This window comes from Abramis brama (assembly GCF_963993115.1).
Source record: "Abramis brama genome assembly, chromosome: 18".
In the NCBI taxonomy this organism is placed as follows: domain Eukaryota; kingdom Metazoa; phylum Chordata; class Actinopteri; order Cypriniformes; family Leuciscidae; genus Abramis; species Abramis brama.
Genome location: NC_139980.1, coordinates 6,245,702 through 6,269,699, shown reverse-complemented (window position 1 = coordinate 6,269,699; position 23,998 = coordinate 6,245,702). Strand labels below are relative to the sequence as shown.

The 23,998-nt window shown below is 37.2% G+C and overlaps 1 protein-coding gene across 1 annotated transcript; it reads right to left on the bottom strand.

Annotated features, from left to right (window-relative positions):
• Positions 1-314: 314 nt before the first annotated feature.
• Positions 315-16,298, bottom strand: rnf144ab (ring finger protein 144ab). The gene is made up of 8 exons (XM_084091412.1): positions 16,017-16,298; positions 5,824-5,977; positions 4,579-4,683; positions 4,386-4,446; positions 3,833-4,043; positions 2,859-3,006; positions 2,528-2,617; positions 315-1,746 (listed from the first exon to the last, which is right to left on the bottom strand). Exons 2-8 carry the CDS (start codon positions 5,956-5,958, stop codon positions 1,615-1,617), a joined length of 882 nt encoding a protein of 293 aa, XP_083947538.1. The 5' UTR covers positions 5,959-5,977; positions 16,017-16,298; the 3' UTR covers positions 315-1,614.
• Positions 16,299-23,998: the final 7,700 nt, after the last annotated feature.

Here is a 23,998-nt window from a genome sequence, read left to right as displayed (position 1 = left end):
TAGATAACAGTAAGGCTAACATTCATATTTAAAGCCAAAAAAACTCAATTTTGATTTCATGGGAAATTTTTAAGGGGGCATTTTGCAAATGGTAACGGAAAACTCACTTATGAGTGAACTGTTTTTTCTTACCTTTATAGTCTTAAAAAGGGGCAATACAATGTAAATCGAGCATAGACTCTAGTCCGCTTTTTGCATTGTCCAATCAATGACAAGGCAAATATGCTTTGTTGTTCTCACTTAATTGCAGTATGGAGATGGGCCAAAATATTAAATTTTTTAACTGTTCTATTGTGAAAGAAAAGCCAACCAAGTGCACTGCAGCATAATATATTTAAACATGAAAAACATGTGAATACACAGTATATACAGTTAGCTACAAAAAGTGTTTTAACACTTAAGAAAAAAAAAGTATACAAAACATAGAAAAAAATTAAAGGTATATTTAACTGAACAAGAACAAAAACTACAGTAGGTGTTCCCTAGTAATCAACCAATTATTAATGTGCTAGACAGTGAACACATGGGCTTACACATCACATTTGGCAAATTGTTCTTAATAGTATGACTCCAAAAAATTTATGAATTAAATACGCAACTCCTAGAGTGACCTGAAAAGTAAGAAGTTAAGCCTCACTGGCCTGAATACTTTGACCTAAATTGGCAGGCACATGGTAATGCAGGTTGTATTTGGATCTTCAACAGGTTGTGGATAAGACCCTTCTGGGTTAAGCCAACATATCTGTTAAAATCAACAAAATGCATGTAGATGACATCATTCACGACGTGAATAAAATATTAGCTTGCTTTAATGATACGTTTGTGATAGCTCGGTTATAAACAGCGATTGATATTTGACCAACTCTCCGATACCAGGAGGATAAGAAATATTTCAGCAACGCCCAAACCTACAAGCTTTGAGAAGGCATCAGGTGGCACGTCTGCTACGTCTGGGGTGTGTGTGTGCAGTATCTGAGTAAACTCAAATGGAAGAACAAGGTTTTGCTGTCCTAAGAAAGAGTGTACAGGAAGCATACAGAAGCAAGTTGGCGGCTGAGGCTCATTAGAGCTTCTGCAGGAAGTAACATCCTCTGCCTCCAGCATGCATTTGCAAATACACTAGTAAAACTGGCAGAAATATTGAGGTTGTGTGACTATGCTACAAGAATGAAAGCAATGCTAAGAAGTGTATTCCTGTCAAGTCTGTAATCAACAGAATTTGTCTTTTGTTATATCCCAGGTTAGACATCATAAAAAAGCTTAGTTAACCATAATACCACATAAAGTGAAGAAACAGTGAAGATGAGAAAAGAGTACAAGACAGTGTGTAACAAAAGAACAGCTGTATGTCATACAGGAAACAAAAGTGCTTGCTTCCAAACATTACAGATCTATTTAACTCCGATGGCTTATCCAATCACCTTCTCTGCTCCTCCATAACACCTTTCAATGCAAGTCAACATTTGAATGCAACTGAAATGTGCGGTCTCACGGACAGACGAGCCGAGTCTTTCACCAATGTCCCTGCAAAGTGTGCTCAGGAGAATCAGGTGAGGTGGGATCACAGCTGATCCAAACAAGATGCAAGTCGCCTCCTGAAGCTGAAACTGAGCTCTAGGTAGGAAGAGGGTCGTCGTCGCCACGTTTACACTTGCATTTGCAGCAGAGGACGAAGGGAGTAGCCAGCAAAAGGAAAGGGGAGGCCACTAGCAAGAGCAGACCGAAGCCAGCAAAGATCCCAACAACCTGATCACAGAAATGAAAAGATCACAATGAAAAAAAAAAAAAGCATGATGTGTACACATTCCTGTTGATTATAAACTGAAACGGATATTGGTCTGTGATGCTCTTATATGTCAAACCAGAAGGCATTCTGCCAGGGGAGGGCAGTAATGGCTCTTGGTAATCATATCTTAGTGTTTATTCTATGCTGCTGGCACTGATTTAGTTTTTTCCATGAAAAAAAGCTTCTATATAGTTTTGGGAGCATCAAGAATGTAAAAAATTTCCAGTTCTGAAAACGTTAAAGAACTGTCTAAATAAAATGGAATATCAACAAGCAAACATGCAAAACACTTGGCTTAAAAAAAACAAACAAAAAAACATTGATACTGTGTCCTCAAAAAAAAAAAAAAAAATGTATATAATTTATTGATATATTAATACTTTAAGCAAGGATATTTTAAAATTGTTAGAAAGTGACCATGGGGCATTAATAATGTTACAGAGGATATCTTTTTAAATCCCTTTTATACATCTACCACTAGATAAAGAGACGCATCATATGCACACACACATTTAGGCAGGTTTAAAATGGCATCGCTGCCTCCTGTTGTGCTTTTGAGCATCAGCCACCTCTCACTCTCTCTCCATTTCAAATACAATAAAATATCTCTAACCTTGCACAGATAGATCATGCTGTTACTTTTACAATATTGGAGGGTTATTTCAGGTGAAATGTGTGGTCCAGCTTGTCTTTAGCACTTCAGATCTGCAGTCTGGAGGGATGCGCTCATGTGGCACATACCTGTGTCCGATGCCAGATGACGGAGGCTCTGGAATGTCCCAGTTTGTTCCGGCACGGACCTTTATCATAGTGGATCAGTAAGAAGTCATCCTGAGGAAGTGAAGGAAAGATGTTAGAGTCAATAAAGATAAATATGAGTTACATGGAGAAGCAGCACTTTAAAACTCCCACAATATATCGGTCTAAACAAGCATGACTGTAGTGGAGCAAGAACACATTTAATAAGACCTATGGGAGTTCTACCTTTATGGTACGTAATTAGTATAGACATTTTTGGGCCTCTTTTAAATAATAATAATAAGTTGTTAAACGTGTCATATGCACAACTTACGTCCAATGACTCCAGGCAGTACCAGCAGAAGGCGTGCTTGCAGTTCTTGCACATCATCTGGGCACAGCCTTCATCTCTCTCAATGTACACTTTGCATTTAGGACAGCGTTTGATCGGAGCCTCGTCCTCCAGGCTCTTGATGTTGAAACTGAAGCGGGGAGATGAACATGGAACACAACAGATGTTGAGCTTCATGTTCCGTTTAGGGTCTGAGAGACACATATTGCTAATGTTATGAAGTCTGATTATAAATAAAACCTAAACTTGCTAACATACTTCACAGTTATATATAAACACTACAGTTTTTGGAGTTGACTTTTTTAAATTTATTTTAAGAAGTCTCTTATGCTCACCAAGGCTGCATTTATTGGATCAAAATAAAGTAAAAACTGTAATAGTGAAATATTATTACAATTAAAAAGGAACTGTTTTTTATTTATTTATTTTAATACATTTTAAAATGGAACTTATTCCTGTGATGGCAAATCATTACAGTCTTCAGTGTCACATGATCCTTCAGAAATCATTTTAATATGCTGATTTGCTGTTCAATTGTTGTTCTTCTTATCGATTGTGAAAACAGTTGTGCCACTTTATACAGTATTTTTTAGGATTAATGTTTTGGGGTATTCTTTGAGTAGGAAGTTCAAAAAAATAATAAATATTTTGTAACAATATAAATGTATTTACTTTCAATTTTGATGCATTTAATCAGTTCTCATCTTTTGATTTAATAAAAAATAATTTTGTTTTGTAAAAAAGTGTTTTTGTTGAAATCAAAAGGACTCTAAACAGAATTGTAACTAAAATGAATACCAGATGCAGTGCTGTAAAACAAAAGGAGACTTTAAATAGGCCAAGAAACTTAAATAAGGGGGAATATAAGAATTGTTATTATCTGTACATAATGGGGTACACCCACAGAAGCAATATCTCTGCTGTGAATGCTACATGATTTGACGCTGAGGTTTTACCCGTTTTCTCCAGGCAGGAAGGTGGTAATTGGCAGGCTCTCCTGACATGCCTGGCCGGTGTGGCAGTCCGCCCTGCAGGCAGAGCAGAAACGCAGACTGCACTGAGGGCACTGAACCGGCTGCGGCAACTGCACCTCTGCTTCATTCAGCTGGCACACCGTTTGGCACGAGGACGACGGGCACCAGGTCCGACAAGGATCCAGAAGCACCTCTGTAAGGAAAAACAAACAGCATGCTTGAAATGATGACCCATTTGGTCTGATCTGCAATTACTACATACATCTACAACAATTCTGTGTAAAAGTTTTATGAATGTGTTAAAATTTGATGCAGGCTTTGCAAAATAAAAAGGCTGATGTTGAAGATTGAGCATTTAAACATGACAGAAAACTCTGTTCTTAGAGGAACAAAGCGATATTAATTAAAAATGCAATGTATTTCTTATAGACAGTAGCAATATATAACAGAGCTTTTAAGTAGATGAGTTAGAGATGGGTGTAAAATGTGAAATTATTTAGGACCATGCACTTATGCATCTCTCAGGGAAACTCACCTCGCTCAAACTGGAGTCTCTTATAACGTTGCATGACCTCTGCAGCCACCATACACTCAATCTACAGCAGAGAAGCAGAGTATATGAGCAAGACAGGAGCAAATGACAGAGGGAGAGAGACTGTCGTAATACTTTAAAACTTCAATAGTCTTTCTAGTCTCTAGCAAAAGTGACACATTTTAAGTGAACTTACCTCATTTTCCAGTAAATGTCCCTGTTTCGGGCAGGCAGAGTCTGGACAGCTAATAGCCGGTTCGAGGCCCTCTTTAATGAGCAGTTCAACATATTGCTTCAAACACTGTAAGAGACAGATTTCTTATTTTTCATCTTTGAAAAAATGATGAGACAACTGCTGCCTGTGGTTATGTTTCCACCCACAAACACTCTGTTCATTGTAGTCAAGCCAACATCAGACCATCACAGCTTCTGCTGAGACAACATTCAAGAGCTGCTCGTAAAGAACATACAACTGCTATCTATCTATCTATCTATCTATCTATCTATCTATCTATCTATCTATCTATCTATCTATCTATCTATCTATCTATCTATCTATCTATCTATCTATCTATCAGTACATTACTGCTGTATTCTCACATGTAAAGTAGTGCTGGGCGGTATACCGGTTCATACCGAATACCGGTGTTTATTTTTGTTAAGATATGAATTTTTAATACGCAATCTCGGTGTATGCCGCTTAAACAACATTGGGATCGCGGCGCGATCTTTTTAAGAGGGTCTTTTCACTGTTGCACTGGTGATGCACAGCTGTGTGTGTTACTGTGAAGATGGGGAGGTTAAAGTATAACTGATAGCTGTCAAATTATATTAGTATTTCCCATACATTGGTTCACAATATCAACACTGCCCGCCAAAAAAAAATATTTTCCAAATGGCTTTGACATCGTTGAATAAACATGAGCACTGACCGCAAAGTCAAAACGCGACGCGGGTGTTTTTAAATTAATACCTTTGAAGGAAACTGACTGTCTTAAGAAAAATTTCAATGTTATTTTCATTGAATCTTTCTTTATCTTTCCTGATAAAGCAGCGTTTATGAGCGCTGCACTGCTTTGTGTTTAGCCGTTACCGGGGAAACCGCTGTTTCTGCCACTAAAGCGCCTCCTGCTGGCAGCCTGGCACCTCAAACCTGTATTAATACTAGTGTGGAATTTTTCTACAATATTCACTCATGAGAGTAAAAATAGGGCATTCTGGGCTCTAATGCACCAAGTCATGCTTGAAAATACCATAATATTAATATATATACCGTCATATACCGTGAAACCGGTATAATTTTGAAGAATACCATGATATGGATTTTTGGTCATACCGCCCAGCACTAATGTAAGAGACTGCATTACAATTTGTTTTGTAACACTAGTTGGCACATTGCTGAAAAACACACAGGAGTGGCCACTGAAGACACAGTCCTTACCAGACTGCAAAATATGCACTGGCACTGGGAGATGGTGGTCATCTGTTCCAGGGGAAACTCTCCCAGGCACAGTTTACAGGACAGAAGCGGCGCCAGGTCCACGTCCCAGCTGGGTTCGTAGCGAGAGCTGCTCATGGTGTGCCGATCCGGGACACTAAAAGACAGAGAGAAAAAGCATGTCTTAAAAACAGCTAAAGCAGTTAATAAATGCCATATTTTATCTATCTAAAAATTAAAAGCAAAACACTACAAATTATAAATAATAAATGCAACAAGTGAATTTAGGCATCAACCATTGTTTTTTTTAGTATAACTAGTATAATATGATTTATAATTTATATACTATTATAGCATTTATTCATATTTTGAATTAGCTTTTATTTTTATATTTTCAGTTTTAATATTAGTTACTAATGTTATTTGCTTTTTTCATATTTCCATATTTTTGGTTTATATTACTTTTATTATTTCTATTTAATTTATTTTTTAGTTTTAGTTTCACTTCAGCTAGTTGCCAAAGCAAGATAATTTTCAGTTAATTTTCAGCTTTTCCATCTAACAATAACATTTTATTTTAGCTTTATTTCACTTACCAAAAGCAATTAAAATTGTTATAGTTTCAGTTAACAATAATCAAAACATTATAATGTACACAGTAAGGAAAAATTGATATTGTTTTTGAGATAAGCTAAAGATTACTTTTAGCAGTGCTTTTAAAGATTACCATTGTTGTCATCTAATGCTCACTTAAAGTTAATCTAAATGTAAAAATAAAAAATGGAAATTAGCAGGCACAATTAAATACACAATATTGATTAATTAAAAAAATTGAATATAGGCTGAATATATGGTACTGATACTGTTTCCATATAAAAGACAATATTTTAAACTTAAAGGGTAAAAAGGTACCTTTAACTAGGGCCATAGATACAAAGATTTAGGGCATCTCATTACTCATCCATTAAAATGCTTGGTCTGTCTGCCACAGAGTTTTCCTCCCGAGAGCTTCTGCTGTTTGCTGAGAGCTTGTCCAATCAGTCAATGGCAAGTATGTCAATATCCCTCAGTATTGCTGCCAGGCAACCCAAAGAAAACTAATGACTGTCTCCACTGGAGAACCCTACAGAACAGACTCCCTCAGAGAGTATGAGCAACACGGCGCAGCTTGCTAAAAACAAACAGACCTCCGCATAACATAACACACATATCATTTATAAGGCTACTGTGTAAACTCTCAAACGCTCCTTCCCAATATGGCACAGCAAAACTTTTTGCAACTGAAGTTACTAAAAAGTAATGTGGTTCACTGTACTTTTTGTGGCTAAAAAAGCCATCGTGAGCTGAAATAATGAACTGAGGAACATTCATATGGACTAGTTAGTGCGCTTCCCCACAGCAGATATCTGTGTAGGTGGAGACAGATGGAGACTCATGTGCTTGCGCCTGCAGGATCTCATTGTGTTAGTGGTGGCGGGAATAGTCGACAGCCCAAACAACAAACGGCTCTCAGCGGGCTGTGCGTCTCTCCGTTTGGGCCTCTCACCTCCGTCAGCACACCCACACAGCAACTCTCAGTCATATCATTTGTAAAGCCACGTGTACACGGTGAGATTATTCCGTCCTTTATGATCGTTGCTTTTCAGGTCGCCTGCCTTGAGATCTTGGGTAGAAGTCAAAGCAGTGACTCTGATGTACATCTTATGACAACAATGACAATGACACACTGCACTTTGTGAAATCCTCAAATGAAAAAAATAAAATGTTGTGCAGTGTCTGAAATCTACGGAAGAGGATTAGGGCCAAGCAGTAATAAAAAAATAAAACCATCTCGAGATTAAAGTCATTATAATGCGAGATTAAACTCGTTAAATTTCGAGAAAAAAAAGTCGAAATACAATCTTGAGAATAAACTCATTAAATATCGAGAATAAAGTCGTTGATTCGAGAAAAAACTTGTTAAATTTCGAGAAAAAAGTCGAAATAATCGTAATCAACAAGTTTAATAATGCGTCTTATGGTATCCTGGGAAACCACGAAACCGGCGATGAATCGCGCGTACGTGAAGCCAGCGATAACCTTGCATTTGTCCACTGGTTGTCATTTCATGTTGGACAAAAGCGAGTACATCACGCAAATTGGACTGATTTTTTTTTCTAAAAAGACCTAGCCGCTTGCAAAATCTCTTTAAAGTTCGTATGCTAATTATTATTCTATCATAATTAGCTAAAGTTGATAGTATTTCTTTGTTACTGAAAGAAAGTCTAAAATATAGCTTGACTAAGTGATCCAACTCTGCCATGTCCTCTATCAGTAAGCTATGCAATGAACACTGATCGAATGCGTTATTCTCTACATTTCATTTCGACTTTTTTTCTCGAAACACAATGACTTTATTCTCACGATTATTTCGACTTTTTTCTCAAAATTTAACGAGTTTTTTTCTCGAAACACAACGACTTTATTCTCGAAATTTAATGAGTTTAATTTCGCATTATGACTTTAATCTCAAGATGTTTTTTTTTATTTTTATTATTGCTTGGCCCTAATCCTCTTCCGTAGAAATCTATCAAGGACTGCTTTTTCTTTAGTGCGAAGGAGGCAATGTTGAGAATGCAAGATTTCTCTTACTCTGACAAACACACTGCATCAAACATCACCAGTTAAGCTGTGCTTCATCACCCTGTAGGACCGCAACCCAACATTTCTGATTCATCACAGTCGCAATAAAACCTCGTCGATGTGAATAAAAGTGATAAAAGACTGCAGAGTTTGCCCTGCTACAAAATAAATCTTTCATAATTACCAAAATTGGTCTCAAACATTAAAATCATGGCCACAGTCAAACAGTATAGGCATAATACATCAAATGTCATCAGGAACACTATTATATAATAAGTGTCCAATGGCCAGACAAGTTTCAATCCCTCTTCTCCAGCAAACTCACTCACATAAAACAGTTTTAGTTTGCATTTGCAATGCCCACTTTATACAATCCAAACAATTCCATTTGATTCTATTCTTCAAATTTGATGAATCGAGGATATACACATCACAATAACGAAGAGTCAGTCGAAATGTCCTGTTCCCACGAATCCCACACAATTTCAAAATGAGTCAGTATTGTATACCTATTTTTTTCATTTAGTTTTACGACCGATGGCAGACAAGTTGTTCATGCAAACCGTTTAAAAAGTTAATTTTTGCAAATAATGCAGAATAAAATACTATAATATAATACTATATAAACAATAGGCCTCTGAGAAAGCACTCTACTGTAGTTCAAAAATAGACTCAAATACAAACAACTAGAACAAGGTAACTTTGAAAAGTTAATTACTAAAAAACAAAGATCTCCACCAAAGACTTCTTTTCTTTTCAGAGTTTTTCCAAAATCAAAGGGGAAATCCCAGGCATGAAAGAAGGCCTATAAACCTCCATTGTTCATTCATTTAGACAACAACTAACAACATATTGAGCTCTTCCTCCATAGAAATGGGCCAGGAAGGGAAACACCCTGGGTCACGCACATCAGTTTGGCACAATTAATCCCTCAAAGAGTCCAAGATGAAGACAGAGAGTGTCCAAAAGCCTGGCACTGTAATTGAACTTCTCTATCTGCTGATGGAGGTAAATAGCACTAATACCTAGCTCTAAAGCACATTTTCTTGTTGTGTATGCACATTTAAGTGCTCACGGATCACTTTAATAAAGGAACTGGCTTTGCTCAGTTTTGCAAAAAGCGTTGGGGCCAAGATAACTTTCATTTGAGCGCAAGTATGAGTAAAATTATATAACTGATAAAGGTCTTACATAAGATCTATTTTTAATCTATCTAGGTTGAAGCCAAATTAAGCTGTTCTCTCCATTGTCGCTCCAACTGTCTCTTATGAGCCGTCTAGAAACAGCTTGGCTATAGTCAAGACCTTTGGTGGAAACATTAAAAGACATTTTATTCCATAAATGAAGACAATGTAAAGACAAATTCAAAGTATCAGTATTCAAAAGCATATCTTTACACTAACTCACTGTACCTTTTCATATCTGCATCAAACTTTTAAAAAATGTTAAAACCATTTACAGCAGCACTTTAAATTAGTCTAAATGTGCTCAGAACAAACATACAGAGATGCCTTTGGTAGGTCTTCGGATTTGTGTCAGCAACAACACTGAAATCCCTGAACAACCTAATTGCTTAATTGGATTACATTACAAAGGAGGAGTATGTGAATACATAAGCATATATCTGTGCTAGTCAGACTTAATGTTGCAGAGAGAGAGAGAGAGAGAGAGAGAGAGAGAGAGAGAGAGAGAGAGAGAGAGAGAGAGAGAGACAGAGAGAGACAGAGAGAGACAGAGAGAGAGAGAGAGAGCAGCAACACTGTTTTGCATGCTATGGCGCTAAAGTTAGCACGCAATTTCTGTTTATTTTTTAGAAAATCTATAACGTTAATGCACATCAGCAACTCACCAGGAACACCAACAATTTCAGACACCTAGGTCCACGCATCGTTTTTTTTATTTATGTCCCTGTACACAAACAGGGACAAGTCATAAATTAATGGGAAACCCGCCACAGCAATGATCAACCTCTCTTCCATTTTTCCTCCGAACCGCGTCATAGCTCATTACCATAAAGTTGACCTGACTTCAACTCTCCTCGACGGCTTGACCGTCCAATATTCGCAGCTTCTCGCCGGAGCTCGCCACCGGCTCACATTGAAAATGAATGAATTCCGGCAACTTTGACGCTCTCGCCGACGGCGGTGTGAATGCACAGTAAGACTATTTTTTGGGGCCATTTTGACAGCACTGGTCCTTTTTGTTTTTAGACTAACATTACTAAAGGGGTCCCATTATGCTTTTCCACGTTTTCAACTTTAGCAAAATGAGTAAATGACAGATAGTGGAAAAGGAAAAAATGAGACTGTTACAGAATACCCTTTTCAAGAACTACAACAAACGGCTCGTTTGGACTACAACGCGATTTTTCCGGATCTTATGAAATCACATTGTTACTCATTTAAATAATCCCCATCAACGGAATTCGCAAAAAAGGGGGCAGAGACCTGCTTGAGAAGATGAAGTGTGTTGCTGCTATGTAAGCTTTTTTCCTCCCACCCCAGTTTCAAAACCCCTATGTTTGGCCTTCTTAAGTCGGACAAATTTAGAGTGGTTAAAATTTGTTTTAAACACTGTTGCTGAACATTATAACCTCAACGTTTATCTGTGTGCTACACATTTTATGGAGAACAGCTTGTTTTCTGTTGCTTTTATAAGCTCTCGCTTTTGTAAGACGGTTCACCGCTCCTTAGCTGCCAATCACAGCCCACTGGGTCAGCTAACCAATCACAGCACATTTCATATTTCGGAAGGAGGGGCTTCATCGAAACAGTAACTAACAACGCGTTTCTTTTAACAATCAAGCATGAAAACATATTCTAATACACCCCAAAACAAAATCAAGACTTCGTAAAAGGGCATGATAGGACCCTTTTAATACCTTTTCATTTTTGGAGAACTACATTTAATTTGTTAATATATGCTCAAAAACACTGTGGCCATGTGGGAAAATCCAATGCCAATGACTCCTTCAGAACAAATAGGAATGGACAACAATGAAGGCAAATTCTGCAAATATAACAAAACTAGCATGTATCCTCATTTAGAAGAGTGTGGTTTTAATCTCTGCAAGGCAGAGTGCAGGACTGAGGGAGCTGAGAGCGTTCCAGCCAAGCACAGGATGCGAGCTCTGCCCAAGGAAACAGCAACACTTCCTGTTTTTGCCATATGCATGCCAGCATATGCATGACTATGGAGCACAGACCCATGCTCTGCAAGACCTACTGGTGTAACATAGTAATACACACGAAAAAGTTAGGATTTTATACACCATAAATAAGCCAAATTAAAAAAAAATTGATCATCTGCATCATGTACAGAAGTTCAGAATGAAACGATGTTGATGTTTTCACAAAAGATTAAGGAAAATCATTCCTCATGATATGATTCCTTACTATAGGTAAGAAAATGTTACGGTTGTTTTAATACACAAAATATGTCAGACACCAACAGCTTTGCCTAATTTAATTAATATTTTGGCTTATACCACAATATAATTTAATCATTTAATAAGAAGATTTGAGTAACAACTAATAAGATCATGTGAGATATCGTCTCACAAACAAGGATTTGAGATCATTGCTAAGTGTTTAATCGAGTGACACATCGCAGTGTGCACCAGAAAGCATTGGGAAAGCTCAGGAGATGAATGTCTAGAGAGCTTGTTCCTTTTCAGTGTAGACAGCATGATCTAAAGAGGATTTAACAGATTACTTGAATAGCTGGGATCAAAGGATTTGTAGCAGTTCAAAATGCACACCCATCATCTCTCATTCAACAAATACTGAGGAATACAGAGAAATATGTAGGAGAGTTGTCTTTGTGTACTCTGTTCTCATAAGCATTTATGAGGTTTGAGAAATCAATACTTGATATGCATCCAAAGGTTCTGAAAGTAAGCTGCTTTTTTACTTTTTGGTGAATTTAATCTCTGTTTTGAAGTCAATGGCCTGTGGCCTCATTAGTACGGAGATTAACCTACTTCATTTGGGATTCCTTCTACTGATCTGTTCAGTTCAGATCCACTGCCATTCATTGTTCTTTTGATGTCTGGAGTTGTTATTACAGTTAAGCAGATGGAAAAAAAGCCATAATTCTGACAATGCAACATGACCTCACAGTGAACTCATGATACCAAATACGTAGGAACAGTATATCAGAGAACCACAAACATGTGAATGTTGTTAAATGACTGAAATATTGTCTTAATCTCATCAGGGTACATCAGTTAAAAGGTTTGGGAAACCCTGATTTAGGCCATGAGTATCAAACATATAGGAGCCCCATCAAGGAGTCCAATCTGGATGATTTGCAGAAAAATATTGAAATTAAATTACGCTAAATAAACCACAAGTACATTTTGCATATCTGTGTGACATATTAATAATATTCTACTTTTAGCTACAGCTCACATCTAAAAACAGCAGAACCTCCTTAAATAACACAAACACAATGTGGAAAATGCAAGGTTTTCATCTAAATCGGAGTGAAAAGTGTCCCAGTTCATATTTACCTACAGTTTGTGTGAATCATTCATTAAACATGGAGAGGTACAAAAAAAAAAAAGGGAATTTCTCAACCACTGAATAAGGCTAAATACGATACATTCATGGTAATTTGATCATGTTGATCAGAGTTTGTCTAAGGAAGTATGTGATTTAAATTAGTCATACATTTTTTTTTAAATTCCTAAGGTACAAGACAACATAATATATGAGGTGACACTTAGTCCAGTCCGTAAAATGCCATAAAATTAGTCGAACACCCCTGTAGGCTGATATTATGCTCCACCAGACATAAATACACCTCAAATTCTGTAAAGCTGGTGATGATCAGCATGCATTTAGTCACCGCAGCCTCTTGTCCTCACTCGACTGAAAAGATGCTAAACATTTCCCTAAAAAAATTCATAAAGGACACATTTGTCTACCTGTGCTGAGACATTAAAGGTCCCGTATTATGCCCCTTTTCACAAGATGTAAAATAAGTCTCTGATGTCCCCAGAGTGTGTATGTGAAGTTTCAGCTCAAAATACCCAACAGATCATTTTTTACAGCATGTTTAAATTGTCATTTTTTGGTGCTCAGAAAAACGCGCTGTTTTAGTGTGTGCCCTTTAAATGCAAATAAGCTGCTGCTGGACGACCCAGGGGGCGGAGCTTCATGAGCTCGCGCTCAGTCTCTCAGGACAATTTCATCTCACGGAATGATGATAATATCAGAAACTCTCAGTAACGGTGTTCATTTCGAGTCGGACAATAATGCCTACAGAGTCAGAGTGCTGTATAGAGATGAAACAGGTATAGTTTAGTAGTTTAATTACAGTTATTATAACGTATTTGTCATCTGCTTGTATGTATCCATTATTTATTAATAGCCTACAAGTCTGCTGTCTGAATGATGATCAAACATATACTGATGAGTTTAATAAAGTTTATTGTACATCACACAAAAGATGAAGCGTCAGTTTTACTTCAGAAAATCACCGTAAGAGCTGAGTAAACACAGTAAGTTATAAGAAGTGCGCAAGCACATAAACGAATTTCGGTAGAGTTGAGGGAGCATTCCTGTGGGCGGAGGTTAGTCAAAAAACTGTTCTACTGACGTCATTAAAGAAGGAAGTAGAGGGATGTAGTCCAAACGGGCCGTTCGATGTAGGCGACTTCTGTTAAATAAAATATCTCGCGTGGCATTGAACTTTGAGCTTTATAATTTTACAGATATTATTTATGCTCTAACAGCAACATTACACACTAACTAAAGTTTGAAACATGGGATCACGAAGAACGGGACCTTAAACAAAACCTTGATGTAATATTTAAATTGCCTGTGTGCGTATAGAGCAGGAACACTAAAAGCTGGCAGGCACAGTTTGTTCCGGACATGGGAAGTCCCTGTGCATTTCATGAAAGGGACATTCAGAGCTGCAACCCCAGCTGTACTAGACACTAATGCCCCTCTTTCATGCTCACGTCACTGTAACGTCACACAGGCTCAATTAACTTCCCCTCTTGTTATCTTTACGTCTGAACATCCCAATTTAGGTTAAAGGCTTCAACCTTCACATAAACCAAACAAATGCGTAAGTTTTCTTTGAGGTGGAGTTCAAAGCAGGTCTCAAATTCCTTTTAGTGATAGTTTTCTACACACTATAGGCAAGATCTATAAATCCTGTCAAAAAAAGAGTTAATTTCATAACTCCCTCATTTGAATCTATTTACCACATTTCTTTGAATTTAAGACTTTTCTGGCTTTGCCAAACAATAGGTCAGGCACTACTCTACATCTAGAGTTATACTTAATATTTAAAACTTATAACACAAATGATCTGGGTCACCCCCAGGCTGGCCACAGCAACAAATACCAAGGCTGTGGCTGCTAGTTGAGTCTAACGAAGCTGAGAGAGGCTTTGAAGGAGTCTATGCATGAATAGGGCACATGTACAGCTCGGCCACTCTTTTATGACCAGAAGAAAATATAGCAGCACATTGTCAGACTAATAAAATCTTAAGAAAAAATAATAATAATAAAATATTTGTGTAGGCTGGATGTGAACCACACTTAGCCATAAGTCTTAACCACAGTCAGTTATTAACGTTAACTAAAACTAATAAAACATCTTAGATGAAAAATGTAAAGTTTTTTTGTTGTTGAAATAACTGAAATAAGTTACTAACAGGAAATAAACTAAAACAGTAATGAAAATTAATTAAACTAATAGTAATATTAAAAAACAGATTTTTTAACTTAAATTAAAATGAAAAATAAAAAAATACAAATAAAATCTAATTTAAAATATTTATAAAAACATAAATAATACTAAAATAACACTGGTTACAGGTACACAGATTACTATTTTAATTATTAACAGGAAACTAAGAAATAACAATGTAATTAGTAAATTATTTACTGTCTCTGTCTCTCTCTCTATAAACACACACATTTGCAAAAACAACTTTTGTTAAAAAAAAGGAGGTTATTTCACATTGATAAAACCGATTTCCTAATGCATTAAACACCCTTGCAAATGTGGGAAGCATATTCACCCAATGAATCATCAGTAGACTGTCAGCATTATATAACAAACTATTAAGAACAACTCCCACAAACATTGTAAAAGGTCATGTTTTGACTGAGCTATGTCCTGGGAAAGGGAACACATGAACTCATCTGTTTTCCGAGTAGTCTAGCCGTTAGTAAACAGCACTTGGTTTCCTAAAAGTACATCTCTGAAGCGTTTTAAACCCATACATGTCACTATTACCATTAATGCTACTGGTCACAGTTAAAGAGAAAGCCTATAGGGAAGCCTGTTGTTGTATGACCAGCTCGTATAAGATCTAATGGAGTTTCCCTTGATTATGCAAATCGGATCAGTCTGACAGCATGCTGAGATTTCCCAAACGCCTGTGTAACTTACTCATAACATATCTGCAGCATGTTACGTGTTGCAAACGTCAACAGCTACATTTTTAAATAAAGCATACAATGTTGCATGCAAGCAAAACAAATCACTGCTGTAAAAACAGAATGATTTAAAGTACCACTACATGTCTGTCTACATGCATTGCTTACCTTAGGATCTATCAGTTGTCAGTCCGTTATAGGAATAACATTTGCTCCACGCACAACTAAGCGCAATGTCTTCCTATACGTCCGCATTTGTCGCATATAAAATAAGAAATAATAGCTTACAGAATCGTAAGACAGTAATGTGTCGGGAAAAGCGGTCTATACCCTAATTACCATCAGCTGGTCGGACTGATCGCCATGGCTCTCTGGAGAAGCGCCATTTGACTGCGCCTACAGGCGCGCGGCTGAGACGCGACCGATGTGTTGTTGTGAAGATCCGCGCTCACGCGCGCCCTCTGCTGACGCGACGCGAATAATGATGTAGGTGTACGTAACGGCAGACAAGCGTCAAGTGCCATCTGCTGGTTTTCATCGAGAGCATCATCGTGCATAGAGCTATCCTAATTTGACCTGTGCATGACACGTTATAACAGCACCAAAATTCAAAATTCACGCAGTTAATGTAAATTAAAGATGTAGTTTGATCCGGGTCACATTGAAATTGCTTTCACAGAATAGCCTATATCAAAGGTATGGGACAAAATAATTTTGTGTTAAAATAAAACAACAACAACAACAACAACATAAACAATTTCGTTCTTTGTTCACACTTATGATACCAACCCCCAAATTTGATGTGAACTGAAAGAAATAAAGTTTCATATGTAAATACAGCACAACAGCATATTTTTATCTGTATATTTGTCTTCAAGTACTCTAAGTTCTAGAATGTCGATTTTTGATATGAAGGTAAAAATAAAACTGCATTTAAGCCTTCGTCATTTAATTCATACATGATTAAAGCTATAATAATGATCAAAGCAAAACAATTACAGTGCGAATATGTAATAATAGGCTTCAATGCAATCTGAGAGATTGACATAACTTGTAGTGGCATTACCATTGATTCCCACTAGATGTCAGTGTGAGACTTACAAGCTTCCACAGTGGCAACGTCACAAAAGATTTAATTCATTCTGCCATGAAAACAGTGCACTTGTCTACACCGCAGAACATGCCAGGACATGTTACAGTGTATTATATTTCAGCATGTTAGTTGTTTTGGAAGTCTGCATAATAATCTACATGCTAGTAATCTGATGTTTGGAAATGATGTCCTGTAAAGCATGCATAACCTGCAGCATTGTGCTGAAGACCGAAAACTGTGCAATTATTAATTCCTTATATTTTGATGCAAACTAATCGATAATGTCATGTTAGAATGTTCAACTGGATATATCTAAAAATATTTATGGCATAATGGCTCTATTTCTATCACACAGACAAGATCTACAGATTCACTTCACGTAAAACAGTTTAAAGCAGATATTTGTTACACATGTATATAGCCTAACATATCATTCATTAGGTATTTAGTAGAAAAACAGTTACCATGTCTAAGGCAATTTGACCTTTACAGTGCTAGGAACAGTATAAGTACATTGAGCAGTGGAAGAAATGAGCTGTTAGGAGAGAAATGAGGAGCACAACAGGTCAGATATTGCCTTTTGGTTTGGTGTTTACCTTTGCACTCCATGTAGCCCAGGGCAAGTCACTATGGCAACTTCCTTGCACCAGGAAGGGAATAATTGCAGTTCGGAATTCCAAATGGATGGTGTGCCTTGTTGAAGGTGATAGTTTTGTGCTGCTCATGGATACTGCAATCTGTCTGACTAAAGAAAACAGTCACATATCGACCTGGTTCCTGCAGTGAGTTTCGGTGGTCATATGTTGCAAATCAGTGGATTTGCTTTAGTATTGGCTTTAGTACAACAAAAGCTGCCATGTTTTATGTCATGAGAAGACGTGTATGGGATTTTGTTTGTTAGTCCAAGTCATATCATTTAGAACTATTTGCATTTTCCCTCTTTGGCTCCAGTATGACTTTGAGATAAATTCTCTACTTTGATCTGTCAGCTTTTCTCCTGCCTGAATTTGGGTGGTATCGTTTGAGAGAAATGTTATATTGTGTGTGATAAGGCTTTGAAAAGCACAGGCTCTTTACAACAGAAATCACCTCACAAAAACAGCAAGTGAGAAAGATTACGGTGATCTGAAGTGGTTCTAGAATTTCAGTCATTGCAATCCATGTGATCAGGAATTCTGAGTAAAGGTACAGTCACATTAGAGAAATTTCACGTGCAATAAAGGTCCATTGTCTGTTGTCAATAGTGTAGCAATGTATGGAGCACAGATCACACAGAAATCACTCTCAGGCCAAGCAGGTTTCTGTTGGTCAGTGCACCAAATCTGTGCGACCAACTCGAACACGTTGCAAAATCTGTGTGTATTTTCCCACGCAGACTTTGCATTAGGTTCAAGTTGGTCACACAGATTTACCGCGTTGTCGCTGACCAACAGAAACCTGCTTAGTTTGATAGTGATTCTGAATGAGCTGTACTTCATAGATTGCTACACTATTGACAAAAACAATTGACCTTTTTTTGCCCCTGAATGCATTTTACAGGACAGCAGTATACATTTATGTGGGAAATAATTTTGCCATTATGTGGATTTGAACAGAGCCTGGCCAAATCTTTCCATACTTCCTCAACCCCCTTGTTCTCATAATTTTCACTACAATCTTTTAATAATTAATATTATTACATTTTCGCAAGAATCAATTGTAGTGCTAATTGTGTTTGTATAAAACAAGAGAGAGTGACCAAGTCTGCAGTCAAATTATTATTACTGGATTCTGATTGGTGAATCACGGCAATTGTCCATTTAGAAACATCCGAGTAGCTGAAACCGGCGCTACTTGTCACATCGTGGACTCGCCCTCTCTCATTTCATACAAACCCAACTGACGCCCAACCCAACTTGTGTTAAAAATGACCTCAGATGACTTATATTACAGTAATATTGTTGCAATGGTAAAAAAAAATTCCCTTAAAGTTTCCGCTAAGAAAAAATAGACAATCAGAATGAAATAATCGGGACGAGCATTGCAACAGTATACCTACAAGTAAAATTATAGTTCAATCAGTATTGGATATGACAATGTTGATATTGGCAGAGTAGATCTGCCACACTGCTGCTGCTGCAGAGCAAGTACTGCACTTGCAACAGCCAATACATACATGACTGCTGTGAGCAAGTAAGACATGCTGCTGCTGTACAATATAGCATAAGAACTACCCGTAGAAGATCTGTGGAACTGGGGGAGGTGGAGGGTTTCTGAAACAGCGATACAGCAAAAGCTGACCAAGTATTTGAAGGTTGATCAGCGAGCTCATTGGCTAGTGATACAGCAGAAACCAATCAGCTGTGCCCAACACAGAATGATGTGATTGCAAGCAGATTGAGTGAAGAACCTGTCAGAGTTTCACGACAGAACTTTGTATTTCATGCCATATTTTATATTTTCTTGTTTGGTGAGTAGCCGTGTAATAGGGTGGGTCCAGATCCCCCTGTCTGGGTTTATTTTGCAATAATTACTGGCAGACTAAACATATCCCTCATATATATCTGGCTTTCTAAATATTATTTTAAACATCTCACACATATACCTCTATTCATTGCTGGCTGGATTCCTCAGTCCTCCTGGCTCTGCGATCATTCTCTCAAAGAAGATGGAAGAGGGTTAGATAAGGGCTAGAGATGCAGAACATCCATGTCATTTACCTGCTGACCCCTTTGTTATGTTAGGCCCACCATGCCCATTACAATTTCATTACATGCAGCCAATACATCTTTTTAAAATCTTGATTAAATCTTCATGCTTGAGCTAACCGGAGGCACTGATCCATCTAGCTGTCTTCTCTGCTCCTACTTTAACCTCTGGGGTTGTGTGCGCAGGGCCATTCTCGGCACAGTCCAATGAACCCTTTTGACACTAATTGAATTACTGGAAAGAGCGCAAAGCCATGTGACCTCTTTATGTTACGGTCATTAGAGAAGATAAGAACTGATTTTTGATCACACATACAGTATTTGTGAAACTTTTCAACTGATCCAAATAGGCATAGGACCCTGAGGGTGAACCGCTCTGCCAAATTCAACACGAGAAGTCTCTTTTCATCTGAAAAGTCGTGATTACAGGACTGCAGTAGGGCAGAGACCAGCAGCTTGGATCTGTTATCCATCACCCAGTCTGACATCGGACCACTGCAGGCCATTCAATCCCAGTGTCCCTTTCCTCTCTCCTGCACCATAACCATACATCTCCCCCTCCCTTCTTTCTCCACCTGGTCTGAACTAATGAACCCCTGAGGTCAAGGGTGACAGTAAGGGCACTGTTGTCAGTCCGACAACATCCAGATGATTCCTCTAATAGTTCCCCTCCTATCATCCTTCTTATTTCTGTCCTAGTGGACCTTGATTAAACTAGGTGACATTACCTCACCATTGTTGTTGTTTCATTCGAACTCAAGCAGTTGTATGACTTCACTCAGCTGGCTGTGGTTTTCATTGCCATTGTATACCCAGAGCCCCAGACCTCTATTTCCTGGAATAATTAATGACATAACCAGGAGCAACCTTGTTATTTACTAGATGAACAGGGCCGGTGACAGACATCAGGGGAGAGAATTAGAAGGCCTGTGTGTGTGGATTTGATACAAGCCGTAACGCTTCTTTCCACGGCCCAGCTGCAGTTCTTCTCCCAGCGGAAACCAACCGGACTGTATCCATCACTTCAGGTGGAAGTGATTCCATTAGCAGCTGTAAGGCTAATGCCTTGTTCCCCCTGCAGACTGGAGGGGTTGTGTAAGAGGCCTACATTAGCTCCTGAGGGCCCAGGAGGTCCTTTTAAACATCAGAATCTTGACGTCCAAGACGCGAAGAGGAGTAGTTTATACAATACACACAAAGACTATTAAATGAATTGAAGAAATAAAGGGCAAATGTATTTTATTTGGTAACACTTTACATTAAGGTTTCATTTGTTAACAGTAGTGAACTACATTAGTTAACATTAAATAAAAAATTGTTTCTACAGCATTTTTCACTCTTATGTTCCTCTCAACATTTACTAATACATTTTTAAGATCAAATGTTGTATCTGTTGTTAATGCACTGTGAAGCATGAACATTTTTAACATTAACAAAGTTAAATGCTGTAAAAATGCATTGCTCATTGTTAGTTTGTGTTAGTTAATGCATTAAATGTTAATGAATTAGACCTTATTGTAAAGTGTTACAGAGTATTTAAAAGTTTCAGTTTATTTATTTGAATATAAATGTATACAGGCCCAATTTATCAGGTTTGTTTCAGGTATTAAACAATGTAAAGTATCTGACATAATGTAATTAGTTACTGTACTTAAGTATCTTTTTGGGAGCAGTTTTACTGAGTTTCATAGAAATTAGCAACTTTTACTCTCTACTTGACTAGTAACCATAGCCAGAGAAACATGGCTTATTTCTAAAATAAAACCCTAACTTTGTCTATCATTTTTTTCTTCAACTTAGCTTTATGTGAACTAAAAGATATGTTTCATTGATGATAAGATATTTCTACTGTGACATTAAATATATTCTTGTAGCTTAACCAGTGGAGCATTGCGCAAACAATGCCAAGGCCATCAGTTCGATTCCCAGGGAATGCATGTCCTATTTACTCCAGTACATTTATGATGAGTAATGCAATTACTAGTTACATTTTGCAATGGCGCCTAACTTTTTCGGCAGCAGTTTATTTCTGCTACAAAATAAGCAATATCGCCATCTACAGGAGATCGAAAGTATATCTTATGCATTTTGCCCTTGCTCACCCAAGCTTGTCATGGCTATTTACACAAATGTGAGGGCATGAGATACTCTAAGACTTTTACTCAAGTCGTATTGGAATTGGTGACTTGTAAATTGTAATGGATTCATTATCGCTGTATCTCTAAGTATGGTTTTCAGGTACTCTTTACATCTCTGGTATTTAATCCTATCAGACTGGGAAAAGGAATTCATTGTCAATGCAATGTAATTCAAGAAATATTGTCTATGTGAAATAAATAAATAAATAATGCTCAGACTTCAGTGGAGCTGAATCCAAATACAGAACCTTGCCAAATCCCTGCATAGATCATTTCCACATCTCATGTGTGATTTTCAGAGTAGGTGTCATTCTCTTGTTTTGTCATTACTGATATTTTTTTTTTATATTCACATTTCCAGATATCCTGATAGGCATGTTAAAATGTTCAAACATAGTTTCCTTTTCTCTGTGCTCCGTCTGTGAGAAACATTGCAGTCTGTGACATAGAGGATGAAGTGCCAAGATGTTTATTCCATTCGGTCCAATCTGTTAATCAAAAACTAATGTTTTATTTCTTCATTGTTAAATGAGTAAGTTAATTAGTTGTCCTTTCCATTAGGTTATATTATATTGAGAAAAATAAGCAAGCTAGATAGAGGACACATTTGTCAGCAGCAGAGATGTATTGTGGGTAATAGTGGGTGTATAAAGATTAGGAAACTTCCAGGAATTTTTATTTTTATCATTCCCATATACTTCCTCACCTCTGGCAGAATAAAAATGAATGCTCATATTTGTATCTCATCTGGGGATATGAAACATAAAATTAATCAAACCACAACAAATATGTTATAGTTAACGTCATCGTGATTATGATATTAAAGGATGATTATATCTAATCCAGTCTTTCTGTATTATTTTGAAGCACTTGAAGTGAACTGAAGCGTAAGCACACTATGTTGATTAGGTGCCCTAAATTCTTCATGGCACATTTATAATATCTTTTTTTAAAATCTGTTTGGTGTATAAAAGACCCACAATTCCTATATGACAATATCAAATAATCAATTTTTTACTCATATTCAACTTATTTTTACCTCAACATGTGTGACAATTTACCTTAAACTGATGGACAATCTGTGTGTTTGCCATGCATTGTCTGTAATGTTGTCATAGAGTGTGTTTCACATGTGTGTGTACACTTGAGGGAAAGCTGAAGCAGGGTTTATAAAGTGACAGGCTGGTTTGTTAATAAGCAAAAGACAGAGTCAGTGGAGTGACGCTGAGCACTGCAGACAGATCCTTCAGAAGCCAGATATTTTCTGAGCAGAAATATCTCTCTGGGCAAGCTTGTGTCATGCATTGTGTGCTCATAATGCAAATGCGGACTGATCCCATTGTCGCTTTGCTTCGCATCGCAGACTCTCAGACCACTTTCTGAATAGATGGGGATGTGGATGCTAACAGGTCATGTTAGGCCTCTCTATCCTTTCTGTATGCTGTGAGTGGGGGAATGGATATACAGATTAATTAAATATGTAGCAGGAACATTGATGCCTTTAATTCTTTATGAAAGATATCAAAACAATACTAATCAATGGAGAAAAATATGTTGGTCTCTTAAAGCGCTTTCCTTTAACTTATGTAATTGCTGATTGCCCACAACAACCTCAGTTCATTTCTATCATTTTCTTATATTGGCTATTTCATTTTTATTAAATAGATTGGCAACCAAAAATAAGACACAAAATAAGACAAACAGAATATACAACATTAAAAACATTTACTTATCCTCCAGTTCTTGCAATACCAGTGCATTGCTCTTCAAGTTGTCAATGAAGGCAATGGCAACTCTATTATACAAGACACAGTGATGTGCTGAGGATATACAGTCTGGTATAAATCTTAAAGCACCATGATACACAACATCCAAGGAAGAAGACAAGAAGGAGCAAAATTGGTACACAACATTCCCATAATTAAGAACCGGACAACTGGACTTTGTTACAGTACATTGAATGAGAAACATGACTTATTTCTAAAATAAAACCCTAACTTTGTCTAGCATTTTTTTCTTCAATTTAGTTATATGTGAACTGAAAGATATGTTTCATTGATGATAAGATATTTCTACTGTGACATTAAATATATCTTTGTAGCTTAAAGCTACACTGTGTAATTTTTTAAGTTGATTCTTAGCAAAAAACACTTTGTTCTTTCAAAATGATATGTGCTCATTAATGTGTAATTACTTCTACCAACTAATCAAGTATTCTCGTAAGCGTAGAAT